General features: G+C 48.1%; 1 protein-coding gene across 1 annotated transcript in view; it reads right to left on the bottom strand.

Annotated features, from left to right (window-relative positions):
* The window catches only part of Slc15a1 (solute carrier family 15 member 1), a 38,144-nt gene extending 14,902 nt beyond the window's left edge, over positions 1–23,242 (bottom strand). The window contains exons 1-14 of the mRNA XM_038310150.1: positions 23,149–23,242; positions 12,219–12,235; positions 11,792–11,873; positions 11,555–11,696; positions 10,892–11,011; positions 9,330–9,429; positions 9,033–9,123; positions 6,751–6,834; positions 4,423–4,505; positions 3,638–3,724; positions 3,053–3,142; positions 1,405–1,449; positions 1,246–1,278; positions 1,076–1,161 (exon numbers count right to left, since the gene is read on the bottom strand). Of these exons, the coding sequence (XP_038166078.1) occupies positions 1,076–1,161; positions 1,246–1,278; positions 1,405–1,449; positions 3,053–3,142; positions 3,638–3,724; positions 4,423–4,505; positions 6,751–6,834; positions 9,033–9,123; positions 9,330–9,429; positions 10,892–11,011; positions 11,555–11,696; positions 11,792–11,873; positions 12,219–12,235; positions 23,149–23,152 (1,064 nt within the window). The 5' untranslated portion in view covers positions 23,153–23,242. The remainder of the gene's footprint in view (positions 1–1,075; positions 1,162–1,245; positions 1,279–1,404; positions 1,450–3,052; positions 3,143–3,637; positions 3,725–4,422; positions 4,506–6,750; positions 6,835–9,032; positions 9,124–9,329; positions 9,430–10,891; positions 11,012–11,554; positions 11,697–11,791; positions 11,874–12,218; positions 12,236–23,148) is intronic.
* Positions 23,243–24,792: the final 1,550 nt, after the last annotated feature.

Below are 24,792 nucleotides of genomic sequence, written 5' to 3'. Positions count from 1 at the left end.
TAATGAGGCCAAATAGAACCCTTATCTGTATTAGCACATTTAACTTCTAGAAATCCTGGGGTCACAACTAACACTTCACATATGTACAAATGAAAGCCTTGATGATCAGCTTTTCTCAGGCTTCCATTAATAGAGCATTTTCAGAAATATTGCATGTAAACATCTCCCTTTAAAACTGTATGTGTGCATTATGCAAATGAGTAGATTTGTACAAGCCCATGGATGCACATGAGGAGGCCATAGGCTGTCAGGTGTCTTCTGACCTTGGCCACCTTATTTCTATGAGGCAGGATCTCTCAGTGATATGTAGCTTATCATGTTTGGCTGAACTGGTTGGCCAACACACTTGAGGGATCTGCCTGTCTCTGCCTCCAGCTCTGAAGTTGTGGGTGCATACTGCCCACGCCTGGCTTTTGACATAGGTCCTAGGGGTCTGAACAAAGACCTTCACGCTTGTACAGCAAGGTCTCTTACCCAATGAGACATCCCCCATGCATCTGATCTCTCTTAAATTGATTTCTTTAAAGTCTTCACCATGATCAGGCCTTGTAGAACAGCTTGTAAGCCCATCTCCCTGGGTGGTTTGCAAGTTCAGGGCCTACCTGGGCCACGGAGTGAGTTTAAAACTAGCCTGATCTCAAAATAGAAAGGAAAAAGAAGCTTGGGGTTCTACGTCAATAGAACATTTGTTTGGCACGTATGAGTCTCCTTCATTCAATCCCCAGTACCGCAAAAATAAAGTGAACAAATGTCCCCCCTCTAGGTCAATGGTTTTCAACCTTCTAACACTGCCACCCTTAATACATTTCCTCATGTGGTGGTGGCACCTAACCAGAAAATGATTTCTGTTGCTACTTCATAACCATAGTATTGCTACTGTTATGAATCATAATAAGAATATCTCTGTTTTCTGATGGTCTTAGGTGACCCCTGTGAAGGGTTATTTGATCCCCAAAGAGGTCATGATGCATAGGTTGAGAAACGCTGATCTAGGTGGACGCTTCTGGAAGCAGAGTCTTTGCAAAACCCTGAACCAAACAGCATCTCCACCAACCCCAATCAAGCAGGTACTTACGTGAAATTGAAACATTTCGCAATGAGAGGGTACACCACAGCATCCATGATGGGGACCATGATGACAATCAAGATGGCATTCACAGTCTGCAGAGGAAGTGGAGAGGGGCCGTTACCGCTGTCTCAATAAGCAGGTGGGCCTTGGAAAGGGACCCCAGGGGTTTCTCCTACCTGCATCTGGTCTGGCTGAATTTCAATACTTCCCTAAAAAAGAGGAGGAAAATATTACTGGAAAAAAATGTCATAAAAGGGAGGGAGAAAGGGGGCCAGGGGACTGATACAAAGAGGTGGTGACCAGAACAGAAGGACCATGAGGACAGACAGACTTACAATCTTCCCACTCATGGTTGTTGCTTGCAGTGTCCACCTGGAGCCCTGGAAAATGAGCACGTCGATTGCGTCATGGGGGCGTGTGGCTTTTTAGAATGTGATAATCCACCACTGAACCTTCTAAGTCAGGACAAAGATGGTATGGGATTTGAAGTCATCACAAACATCCTGCTGGCCTCTACTCTGTCACAATACTAAGAAGACAGAGACCAGTGGTATGCCAGCAGACCTAACTCTGCCCTAGGATTCATGAAGGACCCGAGACTAAGCTATCCTCAGAGGACGCAAAAGTACAAGGCTGTGTGAATACACGGTATCTCCTCTCAGGGTGAGCTCATCAGGACACGGTGTTCTATGTATGCTGGCGTCAGTATCGAATATCACAATTGTAAAGAACCATCTTCTGAAAGCTACAGAGGGGGTTTAAATGCGTCTCAACAAAGACAGAGGTGGCCTTAAATCTGGGCAGCCTAGCTGCAGTTCACCTGTTTCTTACAGGATGTGATGATTTTTACCGCCAACTAAACACACAGTGGATCATCGACTCCATGGGGAAGACAAGGAAAACAGCAGAGTTGTGTTGTTTGAGTTCTTAGTATGCCCCACTCACAGAGGACCTGGTATGCAATGTCCAATGTGGGCCTCACAGCAGAGGTGGGTGGTCAGGTGTTCAGAAAGGTTCTGAGTTCTGAGCCCAAGTCACCCCCCAGGTATCAGGGATGCCTGTATTTCTCATGCAAGTCTGATCCCAGTTAGACTCCCACACAACACGCAAGGTGGTTCCTTGGTCCTGCCAGGATGCTTTGTGCTTCACACTACAGACAAGGAGGTGTGTGCACACTCAAATGTTCTCCAGGGACTGCCCACCCTTCCACTAGTCCTGTCTGTACAATATCACCTAGTTGTTCAGTCTCTTGAAGAAACAGTATCTCCTTGTTCAACTAGCCACTGTTGTATGCTGGGTTAACTGACATGATTGTGTAGACCCCAGTGTGTGTCCTACACATGGCCTCAAATCACATCTGTGCACATATGGGAAGCACTAACTGGACCTGGGTTATCATAACAACAATAAAGGAAATCATGAAGCTGAGAGGGACGTGGGGTGGGTCAGTTAGAAGGAGGTAATTGTGTATGGATATGATCAAAATACATTGTATAAGTGTGTGACTGTTTCAACAATGCAAAAGAAAGAACAAAGCCACAAGTCTGGTCTGGTCAGGCACCTGCTTGGAGTAGGAGGACTTGGGTCCAGCCATTTACAAGCCTGTCTGGTGCTTTCAGCTCACTGTTCTGTTTTTAAGAAGATCTTCATCAAGCCCCTTTAAGTAGAACATTCCACACATCTCTTCAATACCTTTCTGCCATACGGGGTCAGTAGAACAAAACCCTACCCTCGGTTCTGATTGGCAAGGGTCCCAGAAGCTCTGAGGCAATCTCCCCAGGGTTACTCTATGTAAACAAACCTCATTTTCTTCATTGATTCACAACAACACGTGGACGGAACCTCTCAGGGTATGTTTTAACCAATAAACTCAATCTGATGCAACAATTAAATCAGCAAAATTTAAAAAAAAAAACTGGAAGAGAGTGTTTTTGGAACTGAGCATGCAGTGGGACCAGGTGACCTAGCGGTGCTCACACATACCTGCTGATCAAACAAGGCCCAGAACATGGGGAGTGGAATATACAGGAACATCACCTTCACGACCATCTTAACTTGGGAGATAAGCCGCTCCTGCAGGTAGACAAATCAGCCGCAGCTGGAGTCAGAAGCAGTTGCTACTTTGTTGCAAAGTTGGGATATTTGCATCTAGGGCAAGCTGGGGGTGGTTATTCCGTCGAAAGAGCATGGCCACAGGCTTTAGGAAACCAGAACGTTCTGCACACCTGACCGTCCGAGGGAGAACAGCTGTTTAGGGGTTCAGCCACCAGAGCTTACTCCATGCCAATCCCTAGGTTACCACCACCCCCACTCCTCTGTTCCACGTAATGGAAGCTGACCAGAATGGACAGCTACACAGGCTCACATCTACCATGACCAATGAATGATGACCACTGTTTGGAAGGCTTTGCAAAGCTGCCTGCAGAGTTGTACTCCACGTGCTATTAAGTGTGAGGCAGACACCCTGAACATGTTGCCCACGTAGCTAACACTCTGCTTTGAGCTTTCTTTTCACTCCTGCTTCCTGAGCAGCCAGGTCCACTGGAGTAGATGGGAATGGTGACTTACGTCATATTTCTCTTTAGCCCAGTCCAGCCAGTGTTCCCTCTTGGGAAATTCCTTACTTCGATGCCTGAATCTGTTTTTGATGGCAAACTGAAGAAAGGAAGAAAAATTAATTTAAAAAGAGAATCAACTATACCAGAAAAATACATTTCAATGAATTCCCTCTTAATGGACAAACATGGGAGGAAGAGCCCATTTTTAACTAATGGATACCAGCATGACGCATTTGCTGAAATGTTCAACAGGTTCTCTTTTTAATCCAGATGCCTGTGTTTGGGTCCCCATTGTCAGTACTTTACCCCCAGTCTGTCTAGAAAAGCATGCTCAATAGGAATGTTCCAACACATTTGTATTTAAGTTTTCTTACAGCCAATTAACAAGCAAATACCAAAACACATAAAACCCAGTCCCAGACAGGTTTTCTCTGTGCAGCCCTGGCTGTCCTGGAACTTGCTTTGTAGACAAGGTTGGCCTTGAACTCAGACATACACCTGCCTTTGCCTCCGTGATCCTTCATGCCTCTGCTGGGATTAAAGATGTGCACCACCACCACCTAGCTCTATTTGGTAGGTTGTATACAGAAAAAACTCCCAAGTGCCCTAAAAAATAATCTTAAAGGGAAAATAAAAACTTTGTTGAATTTTTCTTTGTTTTTTTAAATTGAACTTTGATTTGAAGGAGGTGGAAGGCAGAGGAAAGTTCTGGAATGATTTAATGTGGCCTGGGGGTGGGGGAGAAGGGGGCGGGGAGAGCGGGGAGCGGGGAGCGGGGAGGAAGAGAGCACTTACACCGATGCACTTGGCCACTTTGCTCATGATGTTGCCTTGGGGCTTGAACTTCTTGTACATCCCACTACCGAGGACAAACACAACTGCACAGGGCAGAGGAAGAGGTGTCACTGTGGCCTTCGCTAGGGCTCCCTGTGGTCTGAAAGACGCTAATGTATCTGCACCATCCCATTGTCTGGAAGCATGGGATTGCGTATAGCGCCATTTCCCTGCCTCAAGGAGAAGAACTGCTCCTGATTAGAGCAACCCCCAGGGCCTCTGGGAAGCAGGATGCCTGTGCAGCAACACACAACCACAGCCTCACGCCTTCTATCCCCCACCGCCATTCAGCACAGCTATCTGAACACAAGTTCTAGCTATTTAAAGGAGACCAAGGGCACAGGAGCTTTTGCATGCCATCGGCTTACATTATTCTACAATGAAAATAAATACAGCGTTAATATTTTTTACTGTAATAGCAAGAGGAATTTTCTTCCTGTTCTTATATTCAGGAGAAAGGGATTGAAAGGTTTACTTAATCATCAATGGTGGAATCCCCACCCCACCCCCAAATATTGTACAGAAGAAGCAGGGCTATAATTAGTTGCTTCTACAGCTGCTTTGATAAATACGAGAGACCCTTTTCAGTGAGGCTATTATTCTTTTGTGGGGCTTGGTAACAATAGGCATTTTGTGAAGAGGATCCACGAAGACAGCAGTTCTGTAGGAGATCCTACATTAGGTTTCCAGATCACCCAATGCCACAGTTTGATAACTCAGAGTATCAATGGATCACGTGCTTCTCCTCGTTAAGCCTGAGGCATTGACAATCACTGCCCTCAGGGTCAAAACTGTTCTGTAGATGCCCTTCATGACCAACTTGCTGATACTGGCACTGTTTTAACCTTTCGGCTTTTTGACAAACTGAAGCCTAACTCAAGCACAAAAATTTCTAGAAGAGCTTCAGATGCCTGTGGGTCTTAATTCTTTCATAAGAAGACACAGAATCTTTTTCTTAAGAATGACTTACACGGAATAGATAAGAATTCACCTGAAGTGTCTTTTTCTACTCAGAACTGAGGGAAGCATACATAAGCCCTTTGGAGGGGGCAGCCATCTTTGAAGGATGATAGGAGAAAAGAGATGTTGGGAAGGGGTAAGGACAGTGGTTTCATAATGGGAAAACAAAGCAAAACTGTTTCAATATAAAAAAAAGAGGTAAAAAATAGTTCTATTTGATACTAGTAAGACCTGGAAACAAAACCTGGAGAAAGGTCGAAGGAGACTTGAGAGGACCGGGGCCAGGTCTTTCTCACACTAACTCTCAGCTCAGAACATTCCAGGTTACATCTTTTCATTTCTTAAGAATAAAAATACTCAAAACTAATACACATGTGTAGAATCTAGATTCTATCTGTCTGTCTGTCTGTCTGTCTGTCTGTCTGTCTGTCTGTCTGTCTATCTATCTATCATCTATTATCTATCATTTACTATCTATCATCTATCTTCTCTTTATCATCTATTTATCCATCTATCATCGATCTATCCGTCTATCTATCTATCTACCTACCTACCTACCTACCTGTCTGTCTGTCTGTCTGTCTGTCTGTCTGTCTACCTACCTACCTACCTATCTATCTATCTATCTATCTATCTATCTATCTATCTATCTATCTATCATCTATCCATCCATTTCTCTCTCTCCCAAAAGTAGAGGGAGCTGTTTCTGGGGAGGAAGGGGAGCAGCCAGAAGGATGAGGAAGGACTGGCATAGATAATGGCGGAAGTGACCATGAAAAAGATAGAAAGAGTCAATGACAGCCATGTATGAACTGTCATAATGAAGCTTGCCATTCTGCATACTAGCTAAAAATAATCTAAAAAAAATACAACCACTGATATAAAAAAACACACGTGCAAATAAATATAACTACTAAGTACACATATTCCTTCCAGCAGGAAAGGGGCGGAGTAGACACCCTTGGGATGATGTACAATGGGAACTTAGATCCTAGCAGGGTATTCATTGAACTAGATTCTTTACTCAAGCTGATACATACTGGCAACAATAGAAGCTTTCAGTCTTGGGCTAGCGAGGCTTAGACTTTATTACCTCCTCTCATCTGCTTAGGTGAACCCAAATCTAAGCCCTTTTAGATCCCATTTCCCTCCTATAATATGGCCACCTCACTTTCTCCTCTCCTAGAGGGAGCGCATGCCAAACATCCAATGCAGGTCTTCACAATACTTTCTCTTACAACTTGGCACATGGATGTAAAAAATTAGCCATGATAATATGGAGTCTGACCTGGGCATGGGCTTGTGTCCCTTCAACCGATTTTTACTTACTTAGAGAAACAGCCATGAGAGCCGCCGGAACCCCAAAGGCCAGGGGGTAACAAGCTTGTTGAGTGTAGATTCCACATTCCTGAACTAAGGAGAAATAATGATTAAAATGTATCGTTTTCCTAATATATATTAATACTATATATTAATAATGAATATTAATATTCTATTGATATTAATATATTATAATAATATATTAATAATATATAATATTTCTAATATACATCCTATTTCTTAAAAAACCCTCCCTGATTACACCATATTGTTTTTGCTTCATGCTCTGGATTTAGTTGTTTGCCTCAATGATGTCATGGCCACCTGAGTAAACTATCTCTGTAGCTTGTTCTATGGGTTTTCTTTTTAAATTTGATATTCATTCATTTATTTATTCTGTCTGTCTGCCTCTCTCTCTCTCTCTCTCTCTCTCTCTCTCTCTCTCTCTCTGTATGTATGTGATGGCGTGCATCTGGAAGTCAAAGGACAGGATTCCATTCTCTCCTACTATGTGGGTCTAGGAGTCAAACCCAGGCTGTCAGCACTTTTACCTGTGCAGCTACCTCACTGGTCCCAGTGAATTTTCTCACCAGTGGAGTTAACCATGACCTGGACACTTTAACTTGAATATGTGGGACTCAGAGAAATAAGGCAAGGGCACTACCTTTCAATATTGCGAGTGTCCTGTCAGTATGGTAGCTAAGGGCCATGTGATCTAAGAAGGGACAGACAGTAACTAATTTTTAGGCTTTCAGGTCCATCTGGCCTTGGTCACAGCTCCTCAACTCTGCCTTCATAGGGGGAAGCAGTCAGACCTAGATGATATATCCAGGTTCCTGGATGTGACCCATACTTGGTCACTCTGACCGAGGGCAGAGAGCAGAAAACCCTCAGATTTGTAAGCAAAAGCATTAAGGTTTTGTAAAGGCAACAGGGGATTCCTACAGATGCTTTTAATGGGATGTTGGCACCTTCTGGAAGGACTGGATCCCACAGGGATTTGGGTCTTGTCTTAAATTGGGTGTTTCACACTCCTGTGGAGAATAGTTAACTACTGGGAAGTGATGGTTGGGTAGATGCTCCTGCTCACGACTGCACACGTGGTCCCCATTCATGACAAAGCCGAAGGGCCTGTCCTTCGAGCGCTGTCAATCAAATCCCTGTTTGAGGGGTTGTGGTTCCTCAGTTCATCACTAAGGAAGTGGTAGGAACCTTTGTCACACAGTCCGTTTACTACGCATGTGCAGTCGTGATTTTACTTTAGGAAGCCACTCCTTTGACCTGTTCTGTAATTCAAACATGTACATTGGTCGGAAGAACCTGGAAGTGGGAGAGGAAGTGAGGGAGTTGTAGTTCAAGAATAAAAACCAAATTAGGATGGGCTAAGTGTCTGCCATCTTTAAACTATGATCCTAACTTCAGAACTTAATCAGATTCAACCCGAGACACTGAGGCTTTGTTAGTTTGTATAATGGAGAAAACCTCCCACTCTGCGTGGAGACTTCACAAGCTCTCTGTGGGGCATGAACAAGCGAAGATTAGGTTGTGGTTGAGAGTTATTGATATTCATCCCTGGTATTTCTCTGGTTTGGCGCCATTTCTTTTTACTTGCCCTTGGTTCTGTGGGGCAGGGTCTCACTGTAAGCCTAGGTTAGCCTTGAACTTACAGCTTCCTGTGTCTACTTTCGAAGTGCTGGGATTATATGCATACGCCAACACTCCTCTCACACATCTGAGGATTTCTTCTAGAAACTGAAGGACAAACCTTGCCCTCTAAGTTCTTCCCAGCTCACTGAAACACCACAGGGGGATAAAGAGGCAAGGACCAAAAGTCAGCCATAGCCCGCTATATGTCTTCCCAAAAACGCTGTGGACGATATCATTCCCCATGTAACGCATCCTATATTAGAAAATCGATGCTGTGGGAAGGATGACTAGGGGCCTCCAGGGGTCCTAGAATAAGGAGTCAAGAGAGATTGGAAGGGGCTAAAACATGTAAGAAAGTTTACAGTTTAGATTTTAACAAATATCTCAGCATGTGAGGCAGCTTGGCCACTGGAGGAAAAAGGGACAAAACAAAGCCAACAAGACGAGAACTCAGGCTTTGTTTTGAGACCCGGTCTCAGCGAGTCACTCTGGCTGGGCCAGAACTCCCTGTAGAGACCAGGTTGGCCTCCGACTCACAGGGATCCACCCGCTTCTGCCTCCCCAGTGTTAGGATTAAAGTTGTGCACCGCCACACCTTGAAGACTTGGCCTCCGTTACCCGACTTTCTCATAGATCGTTCTTACCCCTCAGTATGGGAGTGACAATCGTGGAGATCAGACTTCCAGCGTTGATGGCCAAATAAAAGATGGAAAAGAACTGGTTTCTCTGCTTCTCCTGTCACGGAACGGACAAAATTAGATTACGACAATTCGGCTGGGAACCACGGGGGACGATGGAGCTCAGAGCAGAACTCACTGGTTAGTATTCTACTTTCAAGCATCCTGGAGAAGAATGGAACAGAGATCGGACTTGTTCCAGAGATTTGATCTCTAGAGGGCTGTCAGTCATTAATGGGGCTCGTGCAGAATTCACGTTCTTACCTGACCTTCTTCAAACTGATCGCCACCAAATGCAGACACACAGGGCTTGATTCCTCCTGTGCCAAAGGCTATCAGGATCAGGCCGATCATGGACAGCGCTCTGGAGAAAGGAGTGGTTTGAGGGTAGGGTCCTCAGAGAGGGAGCCTCCCCCACACTCTCCCTACAGGACCAGGTGCAGCGGCTGTCACCTGAAGGTTCGGCCTCAACAAGAAGGTAATGCACAGGAACCCAGGTAATGCACAGCAACCCAAGTAATGCACAGGAACCCAATAATGCACAGGAACCCGGGCTGATCATTGAATGAAGACACCATGGGCCTTTAAGTCATATCTTTGTCTAATGATTTTTCACCCATGAAACTGAAAATATCTTGAAATCTAAACAAAGATTTATATGTGGACTTTGGGGAAGCCTTATCATTTCTAATAAAAGAAAGATTACATGAAAATATTCGTTAAAGGGCTGAGGGCATAGCTCAGGGGTAGTCAATGCTTAGTATGCACGGTGTGGTTCTCAGCACACACACAAGCACACAAATTCCAACTGAACCAACGTAAGCCTTGTATCAATCAAAACGGACTCATGATGGTCATGGAATGACATTGGAAACACGACTTAATTGCAAAGCAGACCACCTGACCAGGCGCTGCGATCTCCTCCCTTTGCTGCCAGTGGGAAAGGCTGGAGAGCAGCAGATCAAATGAGAAATGGTTATGATTAGGTTGTGGGACCAAGGGCTCTCTATTTCAATTTTAGTTTTGTTATGTTCCAGGTTAGCTGCAAACATTTTACCTCCTGAATTAAAAAAAAGAAGTCATGGGGCAGGAGGAAGAATTACAACAAAGTATAAAGACACACACATGGAAATGACGTCATTACTTTGTATGCTGACCTAAAAAAAATTATCTGAAAAGGGAAAACCCATAGCATTTAGGATATTAGATTTTGTCCAAAGTTAGGTACTATAAATCTGAAGTTTTGCAATGTTTTGCTAATGTTGCTTAAAGTATTTAAAATGAGATAGATGAAGTCTCTCTTTGGTCTGGGGTTCTTCCTCCTGGCTACATTGGCTGGCTAGTGAGCCCCCCTGGTCTGTCTGTCTCTGCTCCCTCAGGATTGGGAGGTGAGGGGGTGAGGGGGTGAGAGGTGAGGAGGTGAGAGGGTGAGGGGGTGAGAGGTGAGAGGTGAGAGGGTAAGAGGTGAGGAAGTGAGAGGGTGAGAGGTGAGGAGGTGAGAAGGTGAGGGGGTGAGAGGTGAGAGGGTGAGAGGTGAGGAGGTGAGAGGGTGAGAGGTGAGGAGGTGAGAGGGTGAGAGGTGAGGAGGTGAGGAGGTGAGGAGGTGAGGGGGTGAGGAGGTGAGAGGTGAGGAGGTGAGGGGGTGAGGGGGTGAGAGGTGAGAGGGTAAGAGGTGAGGAAGTGAGAGGGTGAGAGGTGAGAGGTGAGGAGGTGAGTGGGTGAGAGGTGAGGAGGTGAGGGGGTGAGGAGGTGAGAGGTGAGGGGTGAGAAGGTGAGGGGGTGAGGGGGTGAGGGGGTGGTGGTGGGGCACAGTAGCATGGACTCACACGTGCACAGGAAGGCTGTCAGGAGTCCCATCATGGTTGTGGTCGGTGAGGTCGTGAATGGAGCTCACCGCGATGACCACCTGCCCGATAGTGTAGACGATGGATAATGAAATGATTGTCCTGTGTTTAGAGAGGGCGAGAGGACGCTAGTTTACTGCACGGTAGCTGTCTGTTTCCATTCTGCAAAGTCATGGATCCGCCCGCTCTCAGGATGGATAGCATAGGAGCACAGGATGAAATTCTGGTTAGAGCCTGGCAGTGTCCCACGAGATGTCCTCTGGTTAGGTGAGTGCTCACAGTGACTTTCCATCCACCAAGTCACACGAGCCTGCGGTGGCAAGGCCCGAGTGTCAGGCAGTTTTTGTTGTCCCGTCTCTGCACGCCGAGCCTCACCAGTGACAGGCAGTGTCCCTGACACTATTTGAAAATGATACAGTTTGGTTGGGGCTGGGCATAAACAAACCAAACCAAACCATGATAAACGCACAACCTTCCTGAGTTCACAGTGCTGTGTTAGGAACGTGATAGCAAGCAGAAACAAGGCCACAGATGTCCCACAAACTTCTTCTCCTTGACTCTTCCTTCCCTGCGCCTATCCTGCCAAACCACAAAGCTCACAATGAGCGTCTGCGCTTGCATGATGAGAAAGTCCCAGTCACTCACTTGAACTTCCCCAGCCATGAGTCTGCGATCAGGGCTCCGAGAATTGGAGTCAGGTAGCACAGGGCAGCGAACGTATGGTAGATGGCCGTGGCCAGGTCGTCGTCCCAGCGGAGGAAGTTTCTGAAGTACAGGACCAGGAGTGCTTGTCGAGGGGGCAGGCGGGAGAGAGGCACCGAGTTAGGGCTGGCGAAGGGAACACTCGCTCTGACAGAAGGGCGAGGTGAGCCCGAGACTTACCACGCATTCCATAGTAGGAGAATCTTTCACAGAACTCATTGACCACGATGAAGAAGATGCTCACGGGGTACCCAAAGCAGCTCTGGCAAAAAGGAAAATAATATCCAGACATGTCCATCACTGGTCCACACTCACACACCAGCACTGGAGGCTGGACAAAGATCCATGGCACACTTAATAAATTCTCAGTGCCATTCAGACCCAGAATCTTGAATTCTGTGATTTCTATAGCCTATGACCGTCATCCCCACATAGATTGCAGTGAAACAAATCAACCAGCATGAGCAGGAAATGAACATTGGCAGAACCCAGGACAGCTCCTTCCTCCCCAAGCACAGCCTGTGTCAAGTGAACAAAGCCCATTTGCAGCCACCGAGGGACAGAACACTGCACAACTCCAAGGATGAAAAGGGCAAAGCATGCTTACCCGCGACTTGGACATCCCTGAAAGAAAAACAGAACACCAATGTTAAAGTCGTGTCCGACTCAGCACCCTTGGCTTCTCTTCACCATTAGCTTTGGTGTCCTCTGGGATCCCAAGCCAGGACTCTCCCATCACATCTGCAGTGAGGACTGGTGTCCTCAGGCAATGCTTGTGATCATTCAGGAGGGAAAAAGAACCAGCGCTCAGAAAATCATGCCCAAACCATTTCCTCCTCAAACACTTCAAAGGCCACCTCTGTATAAAACCCAAGCATTCCAGCGTGGTCTTCACGACCTCACGGCTCCTCAGAGTCCTCTGAGGGTTAGATCATTGAGGTGCAGCGTGCTTTGGGGTGCCTAATTCAGAGAGAGGATTCAACCACTCTTTCCTGTTCCTAACCCTGCCTTCCTTCTGCCCCTTCTCCACACAATGACCCTGTGAAACCCAACTGTTTATCCATTGAATATGCTGAGTGTTCTCTCAAAGTTCATAACACAGGAGATGGCCACCTGTTGCTGGGTGCCCTACCCCCTTTAGTGTGTCCCTTTCTACTCAAGTTTTAGCCTTGGTGTTGACGTTCCCTTCACACAGTGTGGTGTAAGGATGGGTCATTCCTGTTCTTACCTCCCTACGGGATTGAGTCTCTCAGTGGAAGAAGCATGTGACACACCTCAACATCCCTGTCTCTTTTACGCTACGCACTGTGACAACAGCTATTGTCAGCAGAACAAATTAGAAGATGGTGAAAACAAGAACCATGAGAATCCAAACTTAGTGTGGCATTTTACTTCCTAAATCTGAGGAGCACCCTTCAGTCCCATGACCTCAGAAGCAGAGACCTCTGCTCCTCAAGATCCCTCCTCTGAATTTTGGGGTGTCTCTGGTCTTCACTAGACCTTCTCTGCTGTGTCCCTTTTCAGGGGAACCCACCCTCTTCCCGTTTCCCAGACTCCATTGACTTCATCTTAGAGTTCTTTGCTCCTGAGGCTCCCTGCCTCTGTTAAGGAGCCAATGGCTCAGCAGTCGCGGGTTACAAACTGAGCTGTTTCTGAGACTCTCTGGGGGGCTTGTGGGAACAGACTGCTGGGCCAGCTCAGAGCTGCTGACTCTGTGGGTCTGCCAGACACATGCGACTGCATTTTCTATCCAGTTGCAGGGTTGCACGCGTTGAAAACTGCTGCACGGGGGAATTGGAAGTGACCCTGAAGCCCTGGCTGTGGCCCCCGCACCCTGCCCTGCGCAGGGTGAACACTCTGGAGACAGCTCTGCTGGAAACCACTCTGGTCACTGTGCCTTGTATCAAGACATAGGGAGGCTCTCCCTGTCAATAAGCTCCAAGGTGACTTGGATGCTGTAGTCTGGGGACCTCACACTCTGAGAAGCGCATGTCAGCTGTGGTATTGTTGCCTGGCAGATCTCTGTGTGTAAAGATCATCACTCCTCTGGCCCTGAGAACCAGGAAGACCGGCTAACTACCCAGAGAAGGAAGCAAAGGAGAAGCTGGGCCGGTACTGACCCGCTACTGCTCCGTGTCTTGGTCTCTGTTCCCCATTCACAATCTTTCCTCAGAACTGCCACCATGTACGGTCAGTCTGTGTGACTCCCACATCTGTCCCACAGCAAGCAAAACCCCAGTTCTGCAAGAGGAGCTCCTTTCTTGACCTAGACCATGTAGTTCCCCTGCCAAACCAGCCCCCATTCACCTCCCTGGCAGGTACAGCCCTTCCTGTTTCTGTCAGCTGAACTGGGCGCCCTCTCCACTTGCCCAGCTCAGCTGTGACCCCCAGACATCAGACCAGACTGTCTTGTGTTTCTGCCCACTTCAGAGTGTGTTGCTATTTTAGTCCTTGCTCCAAGGAAGGAAACAACACCCTCCTGGTCTCTCAGGACTCCAGCTCCCAGCTCTTCCTGCTCTAGAAGCTGGAGTCAGAGATTTCACACCATAACAAACTGGTTCCCCCCCCCCCCCCAGTTAAGAGTTCTTTGATGGAAAGGGTTGCTTTGAAGGTGTCATGCATAAAATGAGAGCCAGGGAGTCAGACTTGTGATTGAATCTCAGTTCTGCCTGCTGACATCCAGGGTCCTGGGCAAGCCTGGGTAACTGAATAGCAAAATGAAGATAAACAACGCCCCCTGCTTTGTAAGAGCTTACAAAGGGCCAACAAGATGGATTGCCCAGAGGCCCAGAGGGGAAGGGCACTGAGGTCAAGGTTGAAGACACGGGCTCGGAGAACGGGCTCTTGCAAGCTTTCCTGTGACTGATACAAACATGCACGCACACATGAGCTCACGCAGACACTATGGAAAAAGAGTTTCTGTGAAGGTTTCTCTACCCGGCTTCATGCACTAGTAAAATGGAGGCTCTAAGGCCTAGAATCTTCCACCTTGAATGGCACTCTCCAGCACTCATGGAACAAGTCTCCAGAGAGTGGGATGTGTCCATCTTCCCGCACGGTTCAGATCCTGACCCTGATACATGAGCTAAGTGGTGGTTAGCCTTAACTTCATTCTGTCTCTGTTGGATTTACAGTCCCTGTGGGCATAAATCCCTAGGCAAGCTACAAGGGTATTTCCAGAAAGGTTTACCTGAGAAGGGAAAACCTACCCTGAGTGTGAACGGCACCCTCGGGCTGCAGGGAACAAGGAGAAGCCAAGCTGAGCACCAGAGGCCGTTCCTCTCTGTTTCCTGTCTGTGGAGGCCTTGTGACTATCCCTTGGCTGCCATGACTTCCCTGCTGGGATGGGCTGTACACTCAGCCTGGATAGACCAAACTTTTCTTAAGTTTTCTCTTTTCATCTATTTCGTAGCAGTGAGAAAAGTAACCAGCTCCCACCCCCGGGCCCCACCCTCCACGCTCCCACCCCCCCACAAGCATTTCCTTCTGTTCATCCACAGGACCCGACAATTTCTGCTGTGTTTGGCCTATGAGGAGCCCTGGGTAGATCAGAGGGAGGGGACGTTTTCCCCTATGGGCTCAGTCCAGTGTAGCTGTAGCCTCAGGTGACGGTCATTGCTTCTCTGAGGTCAGCCCTTTCTACTGCTCCATTACTGTTGCAAGTTTCGGTGTCTTCCTCCCCCTTACACGTGATGTCTGAGGGTTCTCCCAAGGCGACCTGCTCTGTGGTTTCCCATTCTCCATCCTTGCCGAGTCTTTGGGGTACATAACCTCCTACATCACCTTATTCCTGATAGAACCACGGTAAAACGGTACACTAGCTACAGACACTCTCCACTGTCAGCGTTCATCCGCACACAAGGAGTAGTCTTAAGTCACCAGGGAGCAGAGCAGAGGAGGCAAGCCAGGCTACGGGTATTCTTCGGGGCCCAGGGAGCAGGGCAGAGGAGGCAAGCCAGGCTACGGGTGTTCTTCAGGGCCCGGGGAGCAGGACAGAGGAGGCAAGCCAGGCTATGGGTGTTCATCAACGTCCTGATTTATCCCAGGGTGGCTTGTGTTCTTGAGGAAACAGCAGTGCCCCTAATGTTCTATTTATTTAAACCTCATGGCCTCCCCACGGCCTTCTAAGGACAAAGCAGGGAGTGAGACTGACATTAGAGCCCAGGATGTCCTCCTGAGGGAGAGTTGTCAGCCCAGAGTCCACAGAGCCAGGGCGAGTTTCACCAGTGACACCCTTCTCATGTCCCTAGGCACTCTGGTTCACAGGGGAGGGCCCTGTATCTCCACAGCAGGAGCTGTGCATTTTGGTTAAATATTACCTAGCACTGATTTACATTAAATGCTTATGTGGTTATGGGAAATATTAAGCGGGCTGAGACCTTAGCTGGCCTTTCATCACATCTAGAACTTTATCGTGGAAAAAGAGTGTCCAACCTCTCTCAAGCAAAACCCTGAGATGAGGGACCCAGCCATCCAACGGGAAGCATTTTGTGTTTTGAAAGGTGTGTCTTCCCAAGAACTGCCTTCATCATTCTGGGGCAGAGGTCGCTCAGTTCTTTTTATAGAATCCAGAGCTCTCTGCTGGCCACACACCAAAGTCAGCAATTCTTATCTGAATGGACCCATGTCAACAGGACCGCTATCATAGAAAGGCCAAGTGCAGAACCAGGGGGCACAAGTTCCGATGTGATCTGAACTCAGATTTCAGTTTCCACAAGGCTTGTTTACTTTAGGCCATTGGTGAGTTGTCCTGGTTACTACACTCAGTCAGCAGGTTGGAGTGATGTTTCCAGAACAGTTCCTAGAACCCTTGGAGATGTAAGCACAATCAGGGCCACATCTAGACTCCAGATGCTCTTATCTAGAGAGCTCAGTGGAGCCAGTGTGTCTAACCACTGACTAAACACAGAAGAGATGGCTGTGTTCCTTGATTAAAGAAGAGACCTCTGGAGGGAGACAGAGGAAGCATTAGAAGGGTGGCTGCCAGCACACATTTCCTCCAGCTCAAGCTGGAGATTCCCAACAGGGCAGAAACCTGCCTACCAGCAGCAGGGATGTGTGGGCTGGGTGGATACACACTTGATCCTGTCTATTTTCACAGCAGAGAACAAGATCCACACTATCCATATATTGCTGACTTAAGAGAGTTAGCCTTCGGTCTTTTGCAGAGTTTGTTCTGAAGACAACTGAGACCACAACTTCCATATGTGACATTTGCTCTGTTCTTAAGATGATAAATCAGGACTAGAAAAATACAAACCTGCTTTACTATGGCAAAATTAATCTGAAAGGCGTCGGGCAGAATGAAAATGCTTCCCTTACTGACAGTTAGATTGTTCACATTTCATTGTCAATATAAAAAGATAAGAAAATTCTAGAAGTAGATGTTGGTAAAATGTGTGCATTTTAAATTCTGTAAGTGTTAAGTAACTTTTTCCTTTTCAAGTTTTATAATCTGGGGTTGAACAAGCATGGAGGAAGAGAAAATGCGTATGAATGATTGAACAGTATGCACAAAGACAGTCTGGAGACTTCACACCCCTCCCCCCGGTATGCACAGACAGTCTGGAGACTTCACACCCCTCCCCCCGGTATGCACAAAGACAGTCTGGAGACTTCACACCCCTCCCCCCGCTACCCCATAACGCATAGCTTTAGATTAAGTCAGCTGTGCTGACGTTGTCAGCGCAAGTGATTCTGATTTCACTGACACATTTCTGCCTGGGTATTGAGACAGGTTTTTCACTCTGTAGCCCTGGCTGTCCTGGAACTCTCTACATAGATTAAGCTGGTCTTGAACTCACAGAGACCTGCATGCCTTTACTTCCCGAGTATTGGGATTAAAGGTGTGCACCACCACACCCTGCATAGATTTCACCAGATGATACCTATATTGTGGGGGTAATTTTTCCACCCCCTTTTGTTACTAAATGGGTTGTTTAGGATTGACTGGGATTGTGACACAAAAGTTTATCTATGTTGCTGGGGAGACACTAGCCACCCAATGTGGCATCTAGGATGCTGCTGCTAACCCCAATACAGTCATCTTTACATGCTATACATATTACAACTTAATTCCGTATGTATGTGCTATAACATTTCCTTGATACTAGGTGGGGGTGACATAGCGCTTTCCAGAATGTCACAATATGGCCTTTTTACAAACAGACTTGCTGCAAGGGTAACTCGTCTAGGTGAATCATCTAGGTGAAGGCTGTTAATCCAACGTGAATGTCGTCCTTACAAGAGAAGAGAAAGAGACACAGAAGGAAGATGACCATGTGACAATGGAATGAGAGACTGAAGCAATGTCTTTGAGCCAATGGCTTCAGTGTCCCCAGAAGCCAAGAGAAAGGCCTGGATCAGTGCCCCCTCAACGCCCCCTAGTCTTCAGACAGAGCACAACCTCCCGGCACCTTGACTTTGAACTCCGAGCTCCCCTGTCGTGAGTACACACTCTGGTCCTTTTAGAACACTATGCTACTTCAGTTCCAGGAGCCCTGGGAAAGGGGCAATCCTGTAAATTCACGTGTTTGTCTTGAAGAGAGGATTCTTTCCCTCAAGAATGTTTCAAATGACAAGTGAACCCTTTGTTACAAAAGCTTTTTCACTTCAGGCAGACTGCCGGCATTTTAAAGGGTTTGCTTTCAGAACCTTGCCTATGTCTTCCTGCCTAAGAATACTTTGTATCCTTTCTAGTCCCGAATCTGATTCTTAAACCAAAATCTCCTAGTGAGGCGCATGTGCGTTATCCCCTCTACCCACCTCCTATCCAGTGGCTGGAAATCTTCCCTGCTTTGAGAATTCCTGCGATCTGGTGAGGGAGCTGCCCTCCCTCTTCTCCCTGGACAGTGTATTTCCTTTTCTTCTTCTGTTTTAAAAAAAGATTATTTTATGTATGAGTATGTGTGTGTGTGTGTGTGTGTGTGTGAGAGAGAGAGAGAGAGAGAGAGAGAGAGAGAGAGAGAGAGAGAGAGAGAGAGAGAGAGAGAGCGCACTCATATGTATGCTGTGTGAGTGCAGGTGCCCATAGATTCCAGAAGGTAAGGCCCCTGGAGCTGGAATTACAGGTGGTATTTTATGTGGATGCTGGGAACCAAACTTGGGTCCTCTGTAGAACAGAAAGTACCCATCACTGCCGAGCCATCTTTCTAGCCCCAGCAGCAGCATTTTCCAAACTGAGCTGAGCTTTACCTCTGTCCTGACAGCCAATAGCAGCTGCGCTTGTAAACCAAGGGACGAAGTTACAAAACAGAGACTCTCCGGTTCCTTGTGTTGCAACCTCAGCGTTACAGGATTCTCTGAGTCAATCATTGTCACTTGCTCCTGATAACTATGCTCTTCCTCCTCTCTGTCACCGGGGAGGAATGTGCAGATGTCCCTCAGGACTCGCCCTTGCTTTTATTCCCTTATCAGTTCACCTGAGAAACCTACCCACTTTCCCTCCTGCAAGGGGTAGAATCCACTTGCCACTGTGTGACGGAGCTCTGGCCCCAGACTAGAAACAGAGCAGGGTGGAGAAGTCACAGCCTCTAAGTGTAGTCCCATGCTATGTGGACATTCTGTCCCGAGTGGTTCTCCCTGGAGAATGGGAGCATGCCCTTCCTTCTGCTAGCGAGGTTCCCTGGAAGGTGGACTAGCCTGCTCTCTGCTCCCCCTGAGATGCCTTGGGAATTTCAAGGGCAGAATGAAAGTTAAAAATCGGAAAATCCGAGAAAACGAGAAGCATGATTTCTCTCTAGAGTCCGCCCCCCCCCCCCCCAGGAGGCACCGTGGACTTGTAAACAGCAAAGCCAAGATCTAGCAGGAAGATGGCAGGCAGCTCCTCCATCTTCATTGCTGCTTCCCCTGCCGTCACATCTTAGCAGAAATGTTAATTCAGAGGACAGAAGTGTTTCTAAGAACTTCGGTTCCTGCCCTGAGGATATGATCTGCTCCAGGAGGGCTCCTCCATGGCCTTCTGTGGGAAGTAAGCATCTGTGCAAATCAGGGACTTTAGGTCCACTCTGCCAGGCCCGGGAGACCATCGCTTCATTTTGATTCTCCTGGCCTCCGCAGTCATATTTCAAACTGCCACAAATCTTCCCATCACCACGGACGTGTCCTCACACATACCCAGGGGACAGGCTGGACTAATTATTACTACCATCTAACTTATAAAACACAATAGCAACATTTAAACATGGGCAAGGGTCAAGGAGAAGACGGAGCAGTCAGTCACGATCACTTAGAGTCATTGTAAGCCATCATTCTCAGAGGGTGGTCCTGGGACCAGCAGCAAGGGCATCCTGAGAACTGTGTAGAAGCCCATCCTTGGCTCCTATCCCAGTTCCATGGAGCCAGACACTGAGGGGTGGCGCTCATTCAGGTGTGTTCATGTGTGTAAAGTTAGAAAGCCACGTAGGGATGGAGCACCGTGGAAAGAGTGACTGCCTATCATGGGCAAAGTCTTGGATTTGACCTTGTATGCCACAGAAGATGGGCGGAGCGCATCTGTAACCCCAACACTGTGGAAGTGGAGACAGGAGGATGAGAAGCTCAAGAGCATTTCAGATCCAAAGCATTTGAATTGAGAACCCACCTCAAAAAAAAGTTAAGAAAGGAAAAATACAATTAGAAATACTAGCAAGAGCCCAGCTTAGCAGCTCTCTCTCGTTTCTTGCTGCTAGCCAGGTCTTCCATCCATGTATAGAACCCTCAGCTGCCAGCTACTCACTCCCAGCTTGGAGCAGGATGCCAGCTTCCCTGCCTCTTCAGCCCTGTACACTGGAGAAAATGAGGAAGGACTTTTAAATGGCTAGGTGGGAGGGAAGGCAAGACTGGGGCATTCCTTCACACCCAAGTAAGAGGCTGACTTGGAAAAACTCCTTAGACATGCACATGGGGCTGAGATCTGAGGAAGGGCACGCGTCACTAAGGATGCCGACTTCTCAAGTAACCTGAAGCTTTGGGACACAGGTGGGAGCTTGACTCTAACTGTCAGAGCCCATGTAAGTACATCAGTGACCTGAAGCGTGGAACGTGTTTGATAGCAGCATCTAATCCAGCCTCGGCTGCTGCAAAGTTTTAGGTAAGAGAGATGACAGGAAAGAACCAAGTCTTAGAAACAGTGAACTCCCAAAGGCGATGCCGCTGCTCTCTCCTGAGGTTGCTCCTCAGTCTGTGAGAGTTTCTGTTGTTCAGAGACCAGACACTCCGAGAGGCCAGTGTGGAAACAGCCTCTCGTCCAGCATGCATGCCTTCAGTCAGCCATCAGCAAACATGGGTTCAAGGCTGCATCCAGCTCAGCAGCTAAGAATGATGGGTTGTTTTTAAGTGATTGAAAAAAATTGGAGTCTATTTTGTGAGTACATGGAAAATTATATAAAATGCAAGGTGTGCTGGCTCATACTTGCAACCCCAGCACTCCGGTTGAAGCAGGAGGATTACTATGGGTGTGAGGCCAGTCTGGGTTGCAGAATGAGACTCTGTCTCAAAAACCACAAGGGTGGGTGAGGTGTGTGCACGTACACATACACAATAAATCAATAAAATTCAATAAAAACTTAAAAGGAGTATTTTTTTTTAAAGTCAGCTAAAAGGGAAAAGAAAACTATACAAAGCCCGACAGTCAGTACTTGTAACTGGTTTTATTGGGACAGCTCCACCCACGTGTTGGCAGAGTGTCTGGGGCTGTTTCTACACTCCAAGGACAGAGCCCAGCTGTCACTACCGTGGCCCTGCTTAGAAAAGACTGCCGATCTCTGCTTAGAAACAAGTCTGAGGTTTAATTTTTCAACCAGACACCGGCCAGGTTGAGCCATGGACATCCACAGTCCAGGCACCTCCACAGCCTGAGTGCCATAGAGTCACAGGTCCCTCTTTCCCGGTCATCCTCATTCGGACCTCTCCTGGGGGACCTCCTGGGGGAGGGAGGCTGTCCGGTGTGAACGCCGGAACCACACACGAAGAAGCCAGCTAGCTTAGGACATCTGCCTCTCTAAGAACCCCTCTCCTCTATTTCACCCACCCTCCATCACACAGTACCCGAAACATTTTTGACCCATTCTAACTGCCAACAATTGTTTTCAAGACGGCAAGTCACTACAGCTTTTTTTTTTTTTTTTTGCCTCAAAACCACTTTTTAATTATATTATCCATTTCCTTGCTCTCGATCTTGAAAAGCTGAGATGTCTACAAATCAAACCCTGGTTTGAACATAAACCTCTGGCTTCTATTCTCACGCCAACCCCTGCTGCATAACTCCAGTTGAGGAAGTTTACAAACAAGGAAACGTCCATTCCTCTGGAGCACTATGCTTTTAATATTAAGATCAATTCATCCCTATTCGTTAATAATTAATCGATAATTAAGTCGTTAATATCCATTAATTAACTAGTAATTAATATTAATATTCTTTTCTTCCAGGTTTCTGAGAATTGTCCTCACCGGAGCTATCTGTTAGAAGGGCAAAACACATCTCCCACAAAGCGAATCCTGTGATAACCCAGGCACCAGACATCAGAGTCCAACATAAGCAGCTCAAAGCGGCTCCCAGCAAAGTAACAAGAGCGTCAGGAGGAGTGCGATCCGGAGCTCCTCTTAGAAGCAGGGTATGGTACATAGCCTGATGCCTTCCGTCTAAAATGACAGGAGAACTCTTTCCGGAACAGCACTTTGCTACAGACAACGTTCAACGTGTGACCCACTCCCTTGCTGCTATTTCTAAAACTCCTGGTGTGGTCCAGTAGGAAGTGAGGCGGGAGGGGAAGGGTAGCGAGGTAAAATCAACACAATGCCAGCAGGTCACGTGGGCTCTCAGCGGCCTGTGCCCGCGCAGCCCGAAAAGCAGACACTGGCCATCAACGCGAGCGCGGGGCTTTGGAAGAGTCACGTTGTTATCCCGGCTTTGAGGGGACCGGTGGCCTCAGGGCCTCGTCTGTGGTTCTAAGTCATTTCCAGAGCCGGCTTGCTTTGAAGCAGAGCAGGTCTACTCCGGACTGCTCAAGGATGGGCTACTGAATTTGTGTGTCTTTTAAATCTGAGGGCTGTGGTAGAACCCGAAGAAGGTCACAGAGAAGCGGCTTGACTTACCCTGGGGCCAGGGATTTCCTAGAGAATTCCAGGGTCACTCTCTCAGCTAGAGGCACGGGCAGAGCAAAGCCCCACGGTCCCCCCCCCAAAAAAAAAACCCCACAGCACCGCCCCTTCCTGCCATCTCTCGCAGAACTCAGCCCAACTCCAAGACCACAGCCACTTGGCTTCGAGAGAATGAAAACCGGAGTCTCTAAGAGGCAGGCGTGGGGCGGGAGGCGGGAGGCGGGAGGCGGGTATCGCATTTATTCCCCCATCCTTGGCGTCTGACCACCTAGAGGGGACTTCAAAACTTTGTGCCTGGTTTCCAGCCTACTGCCAGTCCGCTCCCTGCTGCCAGCACGGAGTCATTCCCCGTCCGGTGGCACCTGCTTCGCAATCTCGCCCGGTGCCGCGCGCGGGGGCGCGCGACAGAAGTGTCCCTGCTCCCGGAGACCCCGCCCCAGCTACCCATGCGCACGTACCCATGGTGGCGACTCCAAGGTTCCTGGCTGGCGACTGGCGAGCCGGAGTGCAGCCTCCCTGACTTTGTTTCCAGGCCCTGCCCAGCTGGCTACCTGTGGGGCTGTAGGAGTGCGAGGCGGGGCCGGCCGGGGCTCCACCCTTGGAGGAACGAGTTTAATGTCGCTCAAACCCTGCTGCAGGACACCTGTTTCTGGCTGCTCCCAGACCCTGTCGGACAGGGCAGGTGCAACTGTCCCACATAACAGCTGGAGAGGACTCCTTTCGTGAGTGGTCACCTGGAGGCTGGTTAAAATGTGTGGCGCCAGGCACCACCTTGAGATTTGCTAAGAGCCAAATCGGGGCAGGGAACCTTCATGTTTGACAGTCTAAAATGCTTGTGCTGGTCCTGGGACCCCACTTTGCAAACAGCAGCTCAGAGAACCGCTCTACCTTTGTGTGGGAAAGCAAAACTGACTGAAAACAGTTTATGTCTGGGTCCTCAAACTTGCTCTGCAGCCGAAGAGACCGGCTCCCCCCAGCTCGCCCCTCCACAGCTCCAGGATTACAAAACTGGAGCACCTGGTCGGGTCATTTTTCTCCTTCTGGTCAGCTTTGAGGAAGTTTAGGCTTTGGAAGCCTACAGAGAAGCTTTACTATGGAAATGAAAGCGAGTTTCAGCTATTTGCTGATTGTTTATTTAGGTATTTATTGAGGAGAAACTCCCCACCCAGCCCCAATGCAGCTATCGTCATCTTGAGTTCCCAGCTTCTGCCTCCCCAGTGCTGAGGTTACAGGTGCCCCGCAATTGTCCTGAAAATGGCAGTGAGATATAGGTAAGGTAGCAGTTAAGAGTGCAGCCGGGCTGCGGTGGCGCACGCCTTTAGTCCCAGCACTCGGGAGGCAGAGGCAGGCGGATCTCTGAGTTCGAGGCCAGCCTGGTCTACAAGAGCTAGTTCCAGGACAGGCTCTAGAAACTACAGGGAAACCCTGTCTCGAAAAACCAAAAAAAAAAAAAGAGTGCATTAAGTACACTCACCAACATCATCCATCTACAGAACTGAAGCTCTGTCCCATTAAACAACTCTGCAGTTAATCCCCCACCCCCCAGTCCCCGACAGCCACTGCTTTCCTTCTCTGAGTTAGACCCCTCCTGTGTGAGCAGACTGTGTAGATCCACTCTTAGTGGGGCTGGCTTCTTCCACTTATCAAAGCATTCTCAAGGCTCAGCCATTGTCTGGCAAGGTCAGAACTCCCTCTCTTTAAGGGCAATGTCTTCTATTGTATTTCATGCCTCACCTTGTTTATCCGATCACCCATCCTTATCATCTGCCACCCTGCTGGGAGGTGGTGGTGTGTGGGCAAAGCCAGGGAAAGCCCTTTCTCAAAGGCAGCTGCACCTGTCTTTCCCCTTCCTTCAGTGGGCACAGGAGGAAGAACCTTCTTCCACCCTTGAGTAGTTGATACTCACTGACTAAAGCTGACATTGCTGAAGACTAGTGAAGACACAGATGGTGGCGTAGGCCAATGGGGAGGTGGGCAGACACCACTTCCTGTTAGCCAGCCCTGGGGACAGAGGTGAGGCCGCCGGCTCCTCCTTTGGTTGGTCTCCTCCGCAGGGTGGACTTTGTGTTGTTGCGCTCCTAAGCCTCGACATCACGGGCCTC

The sequence above is a fragment of the Arvicola amphibius genome, chromosome 13, assembly GCF_903992535.2.
Source record: "Arvicola amphibius chromosome 13, mArvAmp1.2, whole genome shotgun sequence".
Classification (NCBI taxonomy): Eukaryota; Metazoa; Chordata; class Mammalia; order Rodentia; family Cricetidae; genus Arvicola; species Arvicola amphibius.
Note: the sequence above shows the minus strand (reverse complement) of the source record. Positions and strands in the feature narration are given on the sequence as shown.